The sequence below is a fragment of the Pyrus communis genome, chromosome 12 (genome assembly GCF_963583255.1).
Source record: "Pyrus communis chromosome 12, drPyrComm1.1, whole genome shotgun sequence".
Classification (NCBI taxonomy): Eukaryota; Viridiplantae; Streptophyta; class Magnoliopsida; order Rosales; family Rosaceae; genus Pyrus; species Pyrus communis.
This window is the reverse complement of record NC_084814.1, coordinates 15,791,886-15,810,437: the sequence shown is the minus strand read 5'-3', so window position 1 is coordinate 15,810,437 and position 18,552 is coordinate 15,791,886. Positions and strand designations below refer to the sequence as shown.

General features: G+C 37.4%; 3 protein-coding genes and 1 non-coding gene across 4 annotated transcripts; 2 read left to right on the top strand and 2 right to left on the bottom strand.

The window, feature by feature from the left end:
- The first annotated feature begins 2,216 nt into the window (after window positions 1-2,216).
- On the top strand, window positions 2,217-4,056 carry LOC137710850 (phosphoglycerate mutase-like protein AT74H). The gene is made up of 5 exons (XM_068449992.1): window positions 2,217-2,912; window positions 2,997-3,116; window positions 3,206-3,419; window positions 3,647-3,727; window positions 3,849-4,056. The coding sequence occupies exons 1-5, from the start codon at window positions 2,351-2,353 to the stop codon at window positions 3,973-3,975; spliced, it is 1,104 nt and encodes a 367-aa protein (XP_068306093.1). The 5' UTR covers window positions 2,217-2,350; the 3' UTR covers window positions 3,976-4,056.
- Window positions 4,057-4,386: 330 nt separating this feature from the next.
- On the bottom strand, window positions 4,387-4,459 carry TRNAA-AGC (transfer RNA alanine (anticodon AGC)). Its single transcript has one exon. It is a non-coding gene; the product is annotated as a tRNA-Ala (tRNA).
- Window positions 4,460-6,029: 1,570 nt separating this feature from the next.
- Window positions 6,030-8,839, bottom strand: LOC137710947 (BTB/POZ domain-containing protein At1g63850-like). Its single transcript, XM_068450117.1, has 2 exons — window positions 7,535-8,839; window positions 6,030-7,260 (listed from the first exon to the last, which is right to left on the bottom strand). The coding sequence occupies exons 1-2, from the start codon at window positions 8,546-8,548 to the stop codon at window positions 6,319-6,321; spliced, it is 1,956 nt and encodes a 651-aa protein (XP_068306218.1). The 5' UTR covers window positions 8,549-8,839; the 3' UTR covers window positions 6,030-6,318.
- A 5,611-nt stretch (window positions 8,840-14,450) lies between these two features.
- LOC137710069 (large ribosomal subunit protein uL16z-like) lies at window positions 14,451-15,077 on the top strand. The gene is made up of 3 exons (XM_068449024.1): window positions 14,451-14,734; window positions 14,833-14,866; window positions 14,964-15,077. The coding sequence occupies exons 1-3, from the start codon at window positions 14,451-14,453 to the stop codon at window positions 15,075-15,077; spliced, it is 432 nt and encodes a 143-aa protein (XP_068305125.1).
- The last annotated feature ends 3,475 nt before the right edge of the window (window positions 15,078-18,552 follow it).

Genomic DNA, 18,552 nt, shown 5'->3' with positions numbered 1-18,552 from the left:
GGACATGCCAATTTGTGGCTCGTTTAATTGTTCCTAAGCTGGACTAATGTTCTTGCGTGCCATCGGCCCAATCGCCTCTTACTAGCAAAAGAGTACATTACACTGATTTCGTTTTTTCATCATGGTAAAATTTTGGAAATGTTATATGATCTTATACACTTTTTTTTTTAAATAAACCAAAATTTAAGAAATTGTCATATCAATTTTATGAAATAATTAATTTGTCATATCACTCTAATTTCGTTAAATTTTCCATCCGAAATAAGTCATGTACCTTGTCACATCTTGGCCCAGGCGGGACCACTTCTCGGGCCCAACTCCACCATAGCACAATATTGTCCGCTTTGGGCCTCGACCACGCCCTCACGGTTTTGTTTCTAGGAACTCATACGAGAACTTCCCAATGGGTTACCCATTCTGGGAGTGCTCTCGCGCGCTACTCGCTTAAATTCGGAGTTTCGATGGAACCCGAAGCCAGTGAGCTCCCAAAAAGCCTCGCGCTAGGTAGAGATGAGAATATACATATAAGGATCACTCCACTGGGCAATGTGGGATGTCACAATCCACCCCCCTTAGGGGCTAGACATCCTCGTCGGCACACTACAACCAGGTTTAGGCTCTGATAGCAAATTGTCACATCCCGACCCGAGCAGGACCACTTCCCGGGTTCGACTCCACCGTAGCACTATATTGTCCGCTTTGGGCCCCTAGCACACCCTCACAGTTTTGTTTCTAAGAACTTCCCAGTGGGTCACCCACGAGAACTTCCCAATGGGTCACCCATTTTGGGAGTGCTCTCGCGCGCTACTCGCTTAACTTCGGAGTTTTGATGGAACCCGAAGCCAGTGAGCTCCCAAAAAGCCTCGTGCTAGGTAGAGATGGGAATATACATATAAGGATCACTCCCTTGGGCGATGTGGGATGTCACAGTCCACCCCCCTAAGGGCCCGACGTCCTCGTCGGCACACTACGACCAGGGTTAGGCTCTGATACCAAATTGTCACATCCCGACCCAGGCGGGACCACTTCTTGGGCTCGACTCCACCATAGCACGATATTGTCCGCTTTGGGCCCCCAGCACACCCTCACAGTTTTGTTTCTGGGAATTCACACGAGAACTTCCTAGTGGATCACCCATCATGGGAGTGCTCTCGCACGCTACTCGCTTAACTTCGGAGTTCCGATGAAACCCGAAGCCAGTGAGCTCCCAAAAGGTCTCGTGCTAGGTAGAGATGAGAATATACATATAAGGATCACTCCCCTGGACGATGTGAGATGTCACATACCTGGCACATAATTTATTTTCAAAGGGTATTTTGAACATTTCAATTCCCTTTTCTTAAATGGACACGATTGATCACATTGAATTCTCAAAGTTTGTTAAACTCCATGTTAGTGAGCCTAATGTATTTTTTTAGTAGTTCACCATAAGTTTTTGAAACAAATTTGATATGTTTTTTTACTAGCTAAATTTTTTAGGTTTGTGCTAAGAGAAGTAGATAACTTGTAAAAAGGAGATTAAAAGTTCAAACCAGTTTATTTCCCAACTCCTAATGTACATGTATTTTTGTATAAAAGTAAAGAAATAAAAGAAAATGTGAAAAGGGTCTAAAAGTTCGAAATAACCGTGAGCACAAACTTATTTTGGATAGAATGAGTAATGGAGTTAGAATAAAATGATATATTAATGATTTCAAAAAATTAATATGAAAAATCACTTAAAATATTAGTTCATATATTAAATTGAAAAATACATAAAGTTCATATGACATTTCACAAAAAAAAAAAAAAAAAAAAAAAAAATCTTTCCTTCACCGCGAAATTTTCAAGAATAAAAAAGGATATACTGTTTTGGATGTAACCTTAAGCATGACTAACACTAGTCATCAAAAACTCATCCCAGAAGACATATAAACTGGGACCCAAAGGCACCATGCACATTGGTCCCCTCCAGTACAAAGACAAAAAATCCTTGCTAGGAAGGAAGCACCTAACATTATTTCCAGAATTTAGTCGGTTCATCATGTCCTTTTGTGTCTACCAATCAACCTCTCACAACATAACAAAACATGCAAAGGGTCCCCTCCCCATCTGCACCACATAAAACACAAGTACATGAAGCACTTTGAAAATTGGCATTTGATTGACATTGCTAGATGGGAAAGCATGAAACCTCCTCCGTAAAAAAAAAAAAAAAAAAATTGATAACAGATGGTTTTTTTTTTTTAAATAAAAAAAAATTGGTGTGCAGTTATCATTTCTCAGAATAAAAATCTAAAACTGTTTTATTTGACATTTTGAGGCTCAGAGGTCTACTTGCCTGGAATTTGCAAGCAAGAAATTAGTTGTCATGGCAATGGCTCAATTTTGCTTCTCTGCTTGCCTGTGTTACAATTCTTGCTTTCCAAGAAATTCAAATCTTTCTCTCACACTTCTGTCGGGTTCACCTAAACGTAAGCCACTAGAAAATGGGGTGCTTAGTTTCAACACAATCCAATGCCGTGTGAACCATAATGGGACAGTTGAGCATTCTTATAATGGGTTGTCTAGCTTTCCCGAAAAGCATTTGCATGGAAGGTCAGCTAGTGGTTCGAAATCTCCACCCCCTAGGCCTCGCCGGATAATCTTGGTTCGACATGGGCAGAGTGAAGGAAATGTAGATGAGAGTGCTTATACAAGAATTTCTGATCCAAAGATTGGACTGACAGGGAAAGGGTTGGCTGATGCTGAGGATTGTGGGAGGAGGATAAGGGAGATGATTGAGGGGGACAAAGCGCATAATTGGAAGGTCTACTTTTATGTATCTCCTTATAGAAGGACAGTCGAAACATTGAAGGGTTTGGGTAGAGCATTTGAGCGCTCAAGAATCGCCGGCATGAGAGTAGAGCCTCGGCTTAGAGAGCAGGATTTCGGTATGTGCCCCTAGTATCTATGTTTATCTCTTTTTCCATGAAATTTGAAGTGATTTGGATTTTGTGACATTCTCCCATGAAAAGGGAATTTTCAGGATAGGGAGAAGATGAGAGTAGAGAAAGCGATTCGCATGCTTTATGGGCGTTTCTTTTATCGGTTTCCTAATGGGGAATCTGCAGCTGATGTTTATGATAGGATTACAGGTATAGTTTCCATGTAGTTTTTCACTTACTGATCACTTTGAATTCGACCAAGAAGTTTTGAGACAATGAAGTGTACTTGACTTGAGCAGGATTTAGAGAAACACTAAGATCAGATATCGATATAGGACGATTTCAGCCACCGGGCGAGAGAAATCCAAACATCAACTTGGTGCTAGTTTCACATGGTCTAACGCTTAGAGTGTTCCTCATGAGATGGTACAAATGGACAGTGGAGCAATTTGAGAGGCTGAATAACCTTGGTAATGGAGGCATGGTTGTCATGGAAAGAGGCTATGGTGGAAGGTATTACTCCTCTACTGCATTGTAGAAAATAGAAATCTATGTTTGTGACAAGACGATATTCTAACCAATATTACCTACAAAGAGGCGAATTCAAATTAACTGCAACGAGGCGGGGACACTGCCCTGGCCAACTAACCTAACATACACGGAGAAATCTATTTTCCGTGGCAGAGGAAAGTAAACTGAATCCGTTGCATTTTCCATCTCGCACTCTCTAATATCTGCAGGTACAGTTTGTTAATGCACCACACTGAAGAGGAGCTAAGACAGTTTGGAATGACAGATGAAATGCTCGTTGATCAAGAATGGTAAAATCTAGAAAACCAAATCTTTTCATTTTTTTCGGAAGTTCTTTACAGTGAGTTCTCATTACTTCTATTTAGCACTCTAACCCTGAATTCTGGTTACCTTGTTGGTTTCTGATTTAAGGCAAAAATATGCAAAACCTGGGGAGCTGAACTACGATTGCCCGATGCTAAATTCCTTCTTCACCCACTTCGCTAATGGTGACGATGATGGTAATCGCGCAGCCGTTAGCCTTGGAGCTGATACATGAAAAAATCAACAACACCCTAGATGATATGCTAACTGCTGTAGATATTCTTTGGTATATGGAATTGCAAGTAAACTTTCACATTGTTTTTCCGTACCAACATCATTTTTTCTCCTTTCACTTTGACATGGGAGTAAAGAACAAATTCTGTAGAGCTTCAATCTTTACAAAGAAGTTCAAGCAAGGACACTGACTCAAATAAGTATAATATTGTGACCCGAAATGTAAAAAATTTGTAAATATGAAACACGATTAGCATTGATATTATGAAATTGTGGGAATCGAACATGACAAAGGAAGCAAACCGGTTACAGAAGTAGAGTTGAATGGAATTTGTTTTTAATATTATCTGTCAGTGGGCCGGAGTTTTGCTGATTTGATTGGGAAAAATGGAAAAAAAAATGATAGAAAAAATGGAGAAGTGGGGTATCGATCCCCATACCTCTCGCATGCTAAGCGAGCGCTCTACCATCTGAGCTACATCCCCTTGTTTAACATAATGATCATTCTTATACATTACATACTATCTTTTGAACAAAAGATACCATCTACACCAAGACCATCTCCAACCCTCGGAGATAAAGTTTAAAATTTTAAGCTATAAGCCAGAAACTGTTTGTTTTTTCTTTAACCTTTATGGCTTAAAATTTTAGCCCAAAATTATTAAATAATGATTTTAACCTAATTTTTTTCATTTCGGTAACTTTTTTGAAAATAAAATGTATGTAGATTATCCTAATTTATTTTTATGAACATTTTAATCTAAAACTATTTAAATTCCGATAAGTAATTAAAAATTATACAAATACATAGATATTTATAAAGTTTTAAGTTAAATTTGATTTAAATTATTTTAGACATTAGATTTAATTTTGGGCCGTCAAATCTTTTTTTTACCATTAGATTTGATCTCATGTGATTATAGCTGTTAAATTATAAGTAACAAATAAAAAAATGTTTGAAATATGACAGTTTGGTGGGTCCTTAGGGCTTATTTTAGCCCAATGGTTGGAGATGGTTTTTTTTTTGGGGGGGGGGGGTGGTTTTAAAGCTTATACTTTAAGCTTTATCCCATGGTTTGGAGATGGGATAAAGGATGGGAGAGTTGACTAAGCCTCACAATGGCCTATCAATAATATCGTTCAAATTCACTTTTAGCGATAATCGAACCTAAGATCTCTCACTTACAAGTGAAGAGGAATACCACTAGACCTTAGTACTAAATGACGAGAATCGAATCTAAAGATCTCTCACTTATCTTAAGACTATTTTTTTCACCCCTAAGAAAATTTATAGGGTGGTGAATTATTAGCAATTACATCAAACACACACATATGGAAGCAGGAACCCTGTTTTCATGTAGCAGACTTGAAATGTCGAAAAAGAGCATGTCATCGGATAATGAAAACAAAATTAACATTTTTTACCCAAACATAAAAATAAAATTAACATAGCATAAGCCATTATGTTTCTTAATTATCTTCTTCAATAGTTAGACAAAAGGACGGGCATTGCTGAAATTACAAAAATTTCATCCTTTTTGTCTTCTCTTTCAATATACAACTAGCTTCTTGCCGCATGCATGAATTGTTACACGTTCTCGTGTGTGGCTATTGACTCTTTTACATGCTCATTTTATAATCTTATGATGCTAGGATTATGTCAATCAAACTTTGTTTAATTAAAAAGAGGTCAATCAACTTTCCCCACAATTTACATGCATGGCTGGCGGCCCTTTTCTCAAACTTTTATCGAGACTTCAGACTCTGCGGTTTATGTGTGAATAACACTATCCAAATTTTAATATGATTATATTTTGTATCCCGTTACCACTTTTGCCCCGAACTCGAGACCTGAACCTTAATAAGACGAGTTTATCAAACAAAAAAAACAAAATACCTTCAAATTTCATACTAAGATAAATTTGTATTCTTAGTTTTATAAATACTCAATGTAGCTGAGCTAAGAAGATAAGCAATGAATAAAATCGTTTGTTAAAAAAAAAGTAAATAAATAAACAAATTGGAGGGAGAGAGCACAGGTCCAAATTAAGTACGAAACCGAACAAAACAAAGCAATTTCCAAATTTTATCCCAAAAAATATGAACACGATCATCTTCCCAAACTAAACCTTAGGTACACATCCAGTCAAACTAATACATCATGCACCAACCTGAAAGCCAAATACGCCATAAGGGGCTTCCCGCCTTGGTTTCGAAATTAAGAAGATCAAAAGATAACCAAAATTAAGAACAAATGAGAGTATAGCCATCGGCACAAGGTAAAGCGAGAGCACGAGACAGACGTAAGAGCACCATTTTTCCGGCATTGTGTAATTGTTAAGTTCTATGAGTCTTCCATGGTTGCAGTTGTAGTCCGTAATGGCCGTGGTCTTTCCTGCTCGTCATTCCGCCTCCAAAAGGCCCTCCTCCACCAAACTTCAAATCCTCTTTGTATATTAGGGCAATCTTCACCGGAGTTCAAGAACCGATTAAACCAAGCCAGCAAAATTTCCTTCTGCCATGCTAAGGGCAGGGTGAGGATTGTGTTACTTAGACCATCCTCAATTGAGTGCCTGTCCAGGCCCTTCGACGCCCTCCTCATCCAAGCAAAATCATCGTAAAAAGGGACCAACCACGTACGTAAAAGCAAGAACCTCACATCCTTGGAAACCAATAGCTGCCCCTTTCCCAGCCCGACAAAGAGACGAGCAGTAACCCTGCTAATCTCGTATCTATGAACTGCAGCCACTTTAGAATGCGCCTCAGACAATTCAGTTTGCGATGCCCATGTTGCCAAGAACTCTTCAGCCATTTGTCTGTCAATCAAAATATCCAAAATCCAATGCAAATTATCCGCTTGCCTTGCAATCTGACCCACGTCTTGCAAGTCTGACTCTGCTGCCCGAGAAAAATGGTGGCGAAGCAATTGCAAACACCCGTCACAAGCCGAGTACAAGGACTCTTTCCGGAGATCATTATGAGATGAATTCTCACGAAGCATCTTTGATACCAATCCTTTCATCTCACGTCTGGCCTTCTCATCTTTGCCCTCAAGAACCACATGCAGAAGCTTTACAAGAACTTCTTCATTGTTGTTACCCTCTTCAGCCCCATTGGCAACTTCGACAGAGATCCTCTTGAGTACTTCCCCTGCTCCACTGCCTTCGAGGCGGAGCTCAAACATGAGTGATGCCACCTTCTCCTCTTCATCCTCAGCCCATGGGGCAGCTTCTAAGTATTCTAAACAAGATAAAACACCGGCATCGAATCCAATTGCTGCCGAAACCTAAAGTACACAGAACACCCACAATGCCATCATTCCCATAACCTGCATTTCCTTTTTTGCTTTCTATAACTAATCGAAAGTCAAAATTAAGAAAGAACGAACAAACATTGAATTCGAACAACTGGGTTTTTTTTCGAATCGAAAAAATGGATTTTAATCTATTTCCATTCTAATTATCTACCTAGCTACACTTTTGAAGCAATCAATCGTTAGCTGTAACACCACAGAAAAATAGAAACTTCAAAAACAAAAACCATAAAAATTCAAACTTTACCTTCAAAATTCCAAGCACTTTAGGAACATCCTCCTTCATCAGCCACCTCCTCAGATCCTTACAGTACATCAACCTCAAGGCCTCGATATAAACCTCCACGTCATCACAGTCTGCAATCTCCACATTGTACGGCGGCGACGACGACAGCGTCATCCTCTGTTGCTTGACCCACCTCTCCGAGAGCTTCACCGCGAAGAATCGACTGTGCGCGACGAGTATCTGCCGGTGCACATTCATCGATACGCTGAACCCATCTTTGGAGCTAAGAGTGAGCTTAATGTCACTGCTCGACGGGTCGTTGAACTGGTTCCCGGGGCTCCGATTCTCCGTCAGCAGATCGGAAACCCGCTGCATCATCAACGCCTGCTTGTCCTGAACCAAACCCACAAGGGTTTTGCGCCCGCTTGACGAACCGACGCCGTTCTGGTGGATCGGGAATCTCGGTTGGGCCATTTCCGGCTCGTTAGCCATTATTTCGGACAGGGTCGTCTTATCGGATTGCGGCGGCGGCGACATGGGGTTCAATAACCCGGCCGTGAGCATTGAATTGAACCTGCTGAAGCTGGAATTAAACGAATCTCTTTGACCAGAATGGCCATTTGTCAACGCCGGAGTAAAATCCATGACCGGAGAGCGACTACCCGGCGCGAATCGGATCCGGAACGAGGACGGCGAAGAAGAAGGCGGTTTCCCAGATGGGTATGTCTGAACCGGGTCGGGATTATGATCAGGGTTAATGGGTTGCGCCAGGCGTGGCTTGGCGGAGATGGGTTTCGAGTCTTTTGAGGCGAAACAGCACCAGGTGTTCTCGGATGAGACAATGGTGGGCGGGCCGAGCTTTCGAGCAGGGTTGGGTGGTGCGGCGGCGGCGGAGGCAGGTGGGGAAGATAGGGTGGTGGAGTCGCGGCACCTGCGGTGTTTAGCTCTGGTTTTGCTTGGGTTCGTGTGGGAATGGAGGTCAGTAATGTTAGCGCTACTAGTAGTTGTTGTTGTTGGGGTTGCCGCAGCTGCCATCAAATATTGAAAAATTGGAAAGAAAAAAAATATATAAATTGTCAAGGCTTATGTTTGCATTGTTGTCCTTTTGTTTCAGAGATTGGTACGAAAATTAATCAAAATTATGAAGTTTTTGGGTTTTTCATTTTTCTTTTGGGTAATGACAGAGAAAGTTAAAAATGGCGGTGTAAACGAAATGCATCAGAAGTTAAAAAAAGATGGAAAAAAGAGGAGCAATTAGAGGAGACTGAGAAAAAGATCGTTCAACAGCAGATGAGACATGAGAGAGAGAGACCTAAAGATCTTGGCTTTTTTTGGGGTGATGAAACCAAACGCTGGGGGTTTATGAGGTTTTTGAGATGGATGGCGTTTTTGGGTTTTTCAGACTCTTCCTCTCTTCGACAGATTTTTCAATGTAATCCGCACACGAAATATTACATCATTTGTTATTATACATTGATGAGATTTGTGTGTTAAAATATTAATAACTTAAAAAATAAAATTTCTCATAATTATATAAAAACATATAATGTATCATCTATGCTCGCATCATAATAAAAAATTCCTCCTTTTGTTAATGACTCCGCTGAGGAAGCTTTGGAATTGTCAGAATAAAAAAAGGGGGGAGAGAGATGGTGTGACACGAAAATATTGGGTAAAAATAACCAGACTTTCTAAGAATTCGTTAAGATAATAGATGTGATGTGATATGAAAAATTAAAATAATAAATCTTACATGAAAATGATATGAATACGAAAAATATGACTCTTTTTACCAGGCCTAATTGGGATGCAGAATTTATCAGAAATCTTGTGAATCATGTGATTCGTTGCTTGAATTGGTGTGGCACTTGTGTGTGTTTTAGTCCCTGTTTATTTCTTATTTGCTTGGTTTTGGCATCTGCTTGACTGCCCTCAGTTTTTTAGGTCAAATTGGGTGCTTCCATTTGTAAAAGGGCATAGATTTGTGATGATTAGCAATGGGTTCACCATGTCATAGAATTTTTGTTCGGTAGTTTAGCTAACTAACTACTTCCGCTTTTTAGACAATTTTTACCGTTGGGTTTCTTAAAATCAAAGTTACAGTCAATCTTTTTACGAAAAGAAATGTTACAGACAAATCTTTTTACCATAAAAAATGCTACAGTCAATCTTTACTGTTTATTTTTTATACTACTAAGTAATATCATACTGTTGAAGACAAATTACATATTCAAACATGAGTCTCATATATGGAGAGCAATTTGTATGATACCAGGTTATCATTATGTGACGTTCTAGTTTAATAAGACAATGTCGTGTGGAAGAAAACTTACACGTAGTATTGTATTATCGAATTGGGAAAACACAGTGACGATGAACCCCATTCTATGTGAATATTCTTCTTAAATTGATGAGACGTCATTTCTATACCAATTTTCTCTTCTTGCACAATCCAATTTAGTTTTTATTTGTAAATTAAACAAATCGAGCCTAAAGACAAAAAAAAAAACATGAAAATGCAGAAAGAAAAACTGAATTATGTAGAAGTCATGTTTTAGATTGCATTATTCAACCACTTATTGTTTAGATTTTTTTATTGGTAGGATAAATTATGTCTCTTTCCACAAAATGCATGCTACACTTGGAACCGAAAATGATTGAGAGAGACCAGGCAGGCATCTAAAATTCGCACTAAAAATGCAAAAGGAGTCTATATCATAAGTATTATCTCTTATTTCTTCCATTTTTTTTCTTTTTCTGCCGCAATTCCCTATTTTTTTTTTTTTAAAGTTGTTAGATTGAATAAATTAAATAATATAAAGAAATGAGTACAAAAGAAAAAAAAAATAACGAGAATACACATATGCCATTACTGTATTGTGTTAAAAGAACCTACAATTTTGTAAGACGATAAAGATAATTAGTGTAGAAGAAAGTAAAGTATATATCCATTAGCAGGGGATGAAGATGCCTGTGATCTGTTTCCAAGCTACGTGACATGAAACTTTTGCTGTACATTTTGCTTTGTCTTCAAAGTTTTACAGTAATGGAAGACAAAAAGGTGATTCGATTACTATAACAGATATATACCATACTTTATATCATCCCAACTTATTTTGTTCTTTCTCTCCTTTCACTTTGCTTGATACCTTGTCATTTTGGGTTTCATGTGATGTTCCTCTCTCTCTCTCTCTCTCTCTCTCTCTCTCTCTCTCTCTCTTAAAATGCACACAAAATTTTCGAATTTTCTATAGCGTTCTGACGCACCGTAGATTTGTATAATGAAATTTTTAATCGTTAAATCTTTAGTAAAAAATATAATAATCAAGATCTAAAATTTCAGACTATAAGATACTTTAAAGCATCGTAGAATTGAATTTCTGCAAAAGTTCCTTCGAAAGATCTCATCTCATGGGTGCCACAATGAAATGCTATGTCATGCTCATTGCTAGCTGTATAGAATCACCATTCTACATATCTTCCCTATACTTTTCACACCAAAAACACAGGCAAGCAAGTAGGAAAGAAAGAAAGCGAGAGGATAGAAAACTCTTCCCACTTTATGGCATTGGGGGAACCAACATTGTCCACACGGGGACAAATATTGGTCCACAGCTAATAATTTTGGTTACCCATTGATCTAACCGTCCTCAAGTTTGACTACAAAGGAAAAGAAAGTTAACTTGATAGAAAAAATGGTGCCCTTCATTTTGGTCAATTACATAAACATTTAAAAAAAAAATTATGGTGAGAATTGTTTGGGTAAACTTGTGTGTTTAAATAAAGTAAATTGCACCTACTTAGTACTACGTTTTAGTGATATTCCTCTTCACTTGTATGTGAGATGTCTTAGATTCGATTCTCGCCAAAGATGAATTTGAACCACATTATTGTTAGTCTATTGTGAGGCTAAATACATCATCTTTCTTTAATGTAGATAATATCGTTTGTTTAAGATAAAAAAAAGGTAAATTGCAAGAAAGAGAAAAACATTGAGAAATGAGGACGGCAACTATGAAACCATTGAACATTTGGTTGTTGGATATGTTGGATTTTGGTTGGGGCTCAAAGGCCCCATACAAGAGAGGAGATTTCGCTTTCGGCTGTTTTTTTTTTTATGCAAGTATGGTGAACCTATTGAGACTTGGAGAGCATCTATATATTGTCGTTTGCATATTCTAGCGTAACCAATACAAATCTTTTAGACATTGCACCCATTATGTATTTTACTCGACTTTGATTGTAACGTGTAGTGTAGGAACACAATTTTTACGGCGAATTATGTAATGAAACATATACGACAAAGACTCTTGAAGGATACAAATATCCCCAAGATGCCAAGCAGGAAACACTACACGCTTCTAAATAAGCATTAACTATAAGCATGCATTGTTACTCAAGAAATCTTTCGGAGAAGCATCATCTGATAGCCAAAAGTGTGCTTTCATGTTTCGCCCAATCTAGGGTTGGGAGGATTCGATTCTAAATTTATGCTAGCATTCTTCAAACTCACTATCAAATAAACCAATAAATGTGGGCAGTGGCGAAGCCAAGAATTTTCAAGGGAAGGAGAAAAAAAGTGTAAAAGGTTAGAAAAAAATTGTAGGCAACGAAATCTTTTTAGATAGTAAACAATATTAATGTCGTTCATAATTTATCAATATAAACAAGTTACAATTGTTACCAACGTGGTTTCATATCCTGAAAACATGGTATAGTACCTATGTAAAAAATTCGAGTTCATCATAAGTCTAAGGTCATGAAGATCAAACATGGTATAGTACCCATTTAAACGATCACAATGATTAGTCCTTAATTATATATTTTAAGGCATGACACCGCAACCATCTTGTAATGCATTGTTAACTTCTACTGAATTTCTTCAACAAAACAATTCCACTTAGAATTTCTCCTTAACTTGACACTCTAACCTAATGTAGAAAATATATTCTGAAAGATTTTATTAATAGCACAAAGACTTATATTTATAAAATTTTACCACTTAGCACAAAAAATATATTCCAAAGGCTTATATTCATTGCAAACCTTTACCAATTAGCACAGAAAAATAAAAAATGAAATAAAAAATTTTCTATTTCTCCTAGTTTAAGTAAAAATATCTTATAAAATTCCATTTAACTTTACAATAATTTTTTTATATTTATTTTCTTATAGTTTTCTTTTTAGATGAGACTAGAAGAAAAAATTGATTATATCAAGCACATTACAATCAATATAGGTTTTCCGCGTGGAATTTCATCAGGTTGTCCTTACAAGGCTACAATCCAATTAGAAGGGCAAAATTCTCACTTTCAATGGACATTTCCGACGAGCGAAGAGGCGGTCGCTTCTCCTCGCTTCTCTGTAGCTTCATCAATGAATGTGAGTAATCTATTCATGAGTAAATGATTTATTCCCATGCGGCCAACGGGCGCACTTGAAGTCATTGGGCGCACATAATTGATGAATGACCGATTGTGGCGTACCGTTAGCAAGGTGCCACTCAACGATAAATTTGCTTCCATTTCTTACAGGAATAACTAGAAACAGTATACTAGCTACACATTCACAATCCACAGTACATGAAACTTAACCTAAGCTCCCACATCCATTTTGTCTAGATCGTCTTCCTAAGCTTTTATTTACAAAATTCTGTGTTGAAGATGCTTTTTTTTTTTTTTTTTTTTTTTTTACCATGAATCCATTTTTTTTTCCTTTGACTCGCACTATGCCGCTGGTGTCACAAACTCTGACCTCTGTTCATTTTGTAAATCTAATTTTTCCTTCTATATATGTCGTGATAACTCATTACAATCTTCGAATTTCTAATGATCTATGCATGATTATAGTGAGTGAAATTTTAATAAATTTGAACATTCGCATAAAGAGTTGGGCTATGTGACACTATACTATAGTTGGCTAATTGTGGATGCATGGAATGGGAATAATGGATTGGGCTATCTTGCATGTAATTTTGTTCAAACATTGAACACATGGTTAACAACGAATTTTCATCCTCCTTCATCGCATGTAGAAATTAACTAAATTATGTGATTTTTCTTCTCAATAATGCTATGTTTTATTTGTCAAGATAATGCTACTTAAACGCAAAGACTCAACTACGTACATTACTTACCACATATCTCATAGATTCATAATGGTAAACTCTATCGTTATATAGGAGACTCACTTTTTTTGAAATGTTAATAGCGTAATTAGTTTTATGTTTCTAACTATAAATAACAATAGTCTCTCTTGTTTTATGTTTCCATTTTTCTAATTATTTATATGCTTTTGTTTGTAATTATTATTGGGTAAATTTTTATTTATTACCCTCATATTTCGTGGTTTTCAACATTTAGTAAATCAAGTTTTTTTCGCCTTAGAGTCATACCTAAAGTGTAAATTTTGGAACAGTGTCATACATTAGTCAAACTGTTAACTCTGCCATTAACTGATGACGTAGCGTCTATGTGGATAATGACTGGACGCCACGTGTCATTAAGGGATTCACGTGGAAATTAAAAATTAAAAAATATTTAAAGAAAAGTTGAAAAAAAAAAAAAAAAAGGCAAATCCCATATCGTCTTCCCCAAATCCCCCCGTGCCCAGCCTGCCACCCCCATCACCCGCAACCACTTCCCTCCCCATTGCGCCTCCATCCCACCTTCTCTCATCCCCCATATCATCCCTCCCAAAAATCCCGCCGTCGCCGTCGCCGTCGCCCTCCTCCTCCAACTCCACCACCACCTGTGGTCCACTAATCTCCAGATACCATCGTGTTTAACAGCTCTATTGGTTTGCTCTGCTTCTTCTCCATTGCTTTGCCCCTCTCTCTTTGTGATTTCTCGCTCGATCTGACTCTAGCTCGTCTCCTGGGAGAAGGAAAATTTTCCAGTGAGGCTCTCAAGGCGGCGCGAATCCCTGCAACAAGTACATGACCAAGTTCGCCGGAAAGGATACGTTCCACCTGATGGTTAGGGTTCACCCCTTCCACGTCCTCCGAATCAACAAGATGTTTTCGTGCGCCGGAGCCGATAGATTTCAGACTGGTATGTGCGGAGCTTTCGGGAAGCCGCTCGGGACTTGCGCTAGGGTTGCTATTGGGCAGGTGCTGCTCTCTGTTCACTGCAAGGAAAGCAAAAAGAGCCATGCTGCCGAGGCCCTCCGCCGTGCCAAGTTCAAGTTTCCTGGACGCCAAAAGATCATTGAGAGGAAACGGTATGGTTTATCACTTTTGAGTTTTTTTTGAGCTTATAATCTAAAACCCAAGATTTAATTTTTTATTTGTATTTTGTAATTTCTCTTGTGTTGTGTAGAATTGAATCTTTTTCTTGTTCTTGTTGCAATATTGTTAGTGTAATCTGTGAATTTTGGATTGTGAACTCTAAAACTTAAAACCAAATTTTGTTTTTGATTGTTTTGTATATTGGGTTCTGTCGAATTTGAGCTGCCATGGTTGGAAACTGTGGTGGGTGTGGCTGGGGTGGTGGGTGTCTTGATAAAATTGGAGGATGAAATGGGTTATGCTGTGTGGGTATCAGGGAAGGGCGTCGGTGGGTGAGGGGTGGAGGGGATGGAGGCGCAATGGGGAGGGAAGTGGTTGCGGGTGGATTTGAGGGAGACGATGGGTTTTGGCTTTTTTTTTTTTTTTTTTTTTAACTTTTCTTTAAATATATTTTTTTAATTTTTAATTTCCACGTGGATTCTTGAATGACACGTGATCCATATAGTCGTCACGTCATCAGTTAACGATAGGGTTAACAGTTTGACTAACGGATGTATGAGACTGTCCCAAAATTTACACTTTAGGTATGACTCTGGGACGAAAAAAAATTGATGTAGTAAATGTTGAAAACCACGAAACATGAGGATAGTAAATAGAGATTTATCCATCATTGTTTGTATACTTGTACTGTTTATGAAGTGTGAGTCTATGCGACATTTGAGCTGAAGGTTATAGCTTTATTGGTAAAACACTTATCTTCGCACATTTATAATATCGTATAAATTTCTGATCTAGATATGATAAAAGCAGCAATGCTCTCGTAAGGACCTAAAAATGGGGTCCGGTGAGGAACATTTTAATGAAGACAGTTAGATTAATTCAAGCGTAAATAGAATCATGAAATAAAAATCTTCCCTTATGCAGTTCACGTAATAGGAAGGAAAATAACAATATGCAAGCTAGGAAAAAGAGAAGCTGCAGGAAGCTAACTCAATGGAAATAAAATTATAAACAGACTTGTTCTTTTCATTTCGCATTTGAGTGGGAGATGAATGACAAAACTGCTTATTTTTTTCTTTAAAGTTTTTTATGATTAATTCACGTGGCGATATTTAAATAGATTTGTGGGACTTAAATATATGACACACTATCACATAACAGAATTTTTGACAGAATTGTGATGGAAGACTATATTGATTTGCAGCATTTAAATTCAAGGGTTACATTTATTTTCAATATAAAGAATTATTTTGACGAGTTGTGTCAATTTCATGGATCATTTGTGATAAAAATCCTTTAATAAAGTTAATATGTCAACAAGGATTTGCATGCTTTAGAACTACGCAGGTAGGACTCTGAAACTCAAAACTGACAGACAATTCCAAACCGCATGGGCTCTAATAAGCAGTTACATTTCCTGCATGCAGAAACTAATGTTTCAACTAACATTCAGAAAACCAAAGAATTTCTCCGCACACCATGGATATCGGGGACGGTCAATGAATTGGGCCGCACATCCAGGTTGGGCTCATTAGTCTTCTAACCCAAGAATAAGCAAGGCCCAGAAGCCTAGCAAAAGGAAGAAATGAGACTGAAAGACAAGTTTTTTGGACAAGAATCATTGAGACCCATTAAAACTCTTTTGGACAATGGCCACAATCATTGAGGCCCAAGAATCATTGGGCTCATTAGCATCAACTGTTTAGGTTGATCCAACGGCTAACAAAAAATGTGCGTGCATTTACGCATGTGCACTAGAGAAGCACCCCCGATTTTGGAACTCATTGTTTTGGGTTGGCAAAACTTGTACAGTTTACTTACTAAGAAGTGAAAGTGATGAAGTAAAGTATGGGCTAACTTGAGAATGAACAAAATGAAGGAATTGGTACGGGAAGAAGTCATTCAGATTAAACCATGCTATGTTTACTAACCATCCATACGGACCATTTTGGCTTCGATTTCTGACACTGGTGAATTACATGATGGTGGCCAGAGAGAGACTAAAATGCCTTTGTGAGCCTTCCTGGCTCTCAGAAAAGTGGACTGCCGTGTAGAAACCACTAGTTGGTCATTTAAAAAAAAAAACCATCTACAACAAAAATAGGAATGAAGTGAATTCTTATCATTATTGTTTACAAAATCTAACGAATCAGGATCAAAACAACTTGATCATGAAAATACAAGCATCAGATAGGAACGAAAAAAATCAATTGCATGTTTTTTTGCTTAACTCATCTGCAGTAAAGCTCGTACCGGTTGGTTTAAGAGATTTGTTTTCTTCATCCAAATGAATTACGTAGTAACATAGATACTAAGACTGCATAAAAATAAGGACCAAGTTAAAGAACCTAATGGCGATGGAATAAAAAGGCAGATGACCACTTATTCTTCGCTTCACTACCGAACAAGTTTTGTTTGGTTTGGTACTCAAGTTATTCAATTGATCAGAAGCCTTTTGTTTATATAAAATCGTTTTTTCATTATTTAAATAGATTAAAATCAAACAATGAGTGACTACTATTTTTTTAACGGAAAAGTGAATAAACAACACCCACAAATAATAAACCTATTTGCTTTTACTCTTGCGAATCCAAAGGTAAAAAGTACCGGAACATCTGAGTTTAAAAGACTTGAGATTCGCATGTAGATGCACAAAAATATTCCTGGAGAATCTGGTAGCTGGCTAGGGTTAGGTCCAAGAACACCAGACAAGCCCACATGCAAAGGATGGCCCACCATTTCTGACTACTGTGTCTACTAATAATAATATCATTATCTTTAGAATGTGCGTCTGCAAATCTCCCTCTCGTTTTATCCTTTCTCAAAGTGTTGCTTCCACCAAACAACCTAACCCTAGAAATCTACTTAGTTATCAAGATAGTAGCTAGCTTTGCTAGGCCAAAAAAGATTAGCGGTTCAGCTTAAGTTCAGGCCACGTATCGCTAGAAAGAAAAGCCTCGGCGACGATAAAGTCGATATATTCCACTAGTAAATATATTTGATGTGTAAACTCTGAGAAGCACTGTGATTTGAATTTCTTGCAGCCAGCACGAAGAGGCATCGTGTTAAAATGAACCCATCATATGTTTTGGTAGATGATCTTGTACTCTAGATTCAACATTTTAGCTATTTTAAAATACTTGCGGAAGAACATGTGAATGACAAATTAAGAGTGTGAATAGCATCTCTCTTGCTATATTTTTAAGGAAAACTAAAAAAATGATTTGAAAACTTTGAGTTTTAATGATAAGGATAAAATAAAGGGTAAAATGAATAGTAACTTGATTAACTTTTTAGTGTAAAAATATGATTTTTCGTTAAAGTAGTATCATGAGATTTTCGTTAAAGTTTCCATATTTTTAACCCAACTACATGAAAAAGGGCATGGATGCTTCTCAACTACAAAGAAAAAGAACAAAAAACTCTATGATGTTGAGTATAGAATATATAGTTTGGTTTTTAATTATTAAATTTTAATTTTTTAATTGTAATAAAAAATTTTACTGTTAAAAGTTCAAAATATTTAATAGTCCGAAGCAACATAATAAATCTGAAAGTGAGAGCAATATGATAGAATTAACATTGGAGAACAGTGAATAATGTGATGATTGCAGATATCTAATTAACATAGAATTCATGTTGAGCAAGGTGACATTGAGTGAGAAAAACAAACCGAAAGCGAGAGCTATAGCATTCGTGTATATATAAAATATCATTACTCTAAAGTTTCGTAAAAATTGTACTTAAAATTTTTATACTAATTATTTTTTTCTGACACTTTCGTACTTTGGTTAGTTTTGTTAACCCATCA

Bases quoted from the DNA above. Each gene is read 5' to 3' on its own strand.
- LOC137710850 (XM_068449992.1), top strand. From the start codon at position 2,351: ATGGCAATGGCTCAATTTTGCTTCTCTGCTTGCCTGTGTTACAATTCT. The intron at 3,420-3,646 runs GTATTACTCCTC...TAATATCTGCAG, and splicing joins GAAAGAGGCTATGGTGGAAG to GTACAGTTTGTTAATGCACC. The intron at 3,728-3,848 runs GTAAAATCTAGA...TTCTGATTTAAG, and splicing joins ATGCTCGTTGATCAAGAATG to GCAAAAATATGCAAAACCTG.
- LOC137710947 (XM_068450117.1), bottom strand. From the start codon at position 8,548: ATGGCAGCTGCGGCAACCCCAACAACAACAACTACTAGTAGCGCTAAC. The intron at 7,261-7,534 runs GTAAAGTTTGAA...TGTGTACTTTAG, and splicing joins AAGTGCTTGGAATTTTGAAG to GTTTCGGCAGCAATTGGATT.
- LOC137710069 (XM_068449024.1), top strand. From the start codon at position 14,451: ATGACCAAGTTCGCCGGAAAGGATACGTTCCACCTGATGGTTAGGGTT. The intron at 14,735-14,832 runs GTATGGTTTATC...TGTGTTGTGTAG, and splicing joins AAGATCATTGAGAGGAAACG to AATTGAATCTTTTTCTTGTT. The intron at 14,867-14,963 runs GTTAGTGTAATC...GTCGAATTTGAG, and splicing joins CTTGTTCTTGTTGCAATATT to CTGCCATGGTTGGAAACTGT.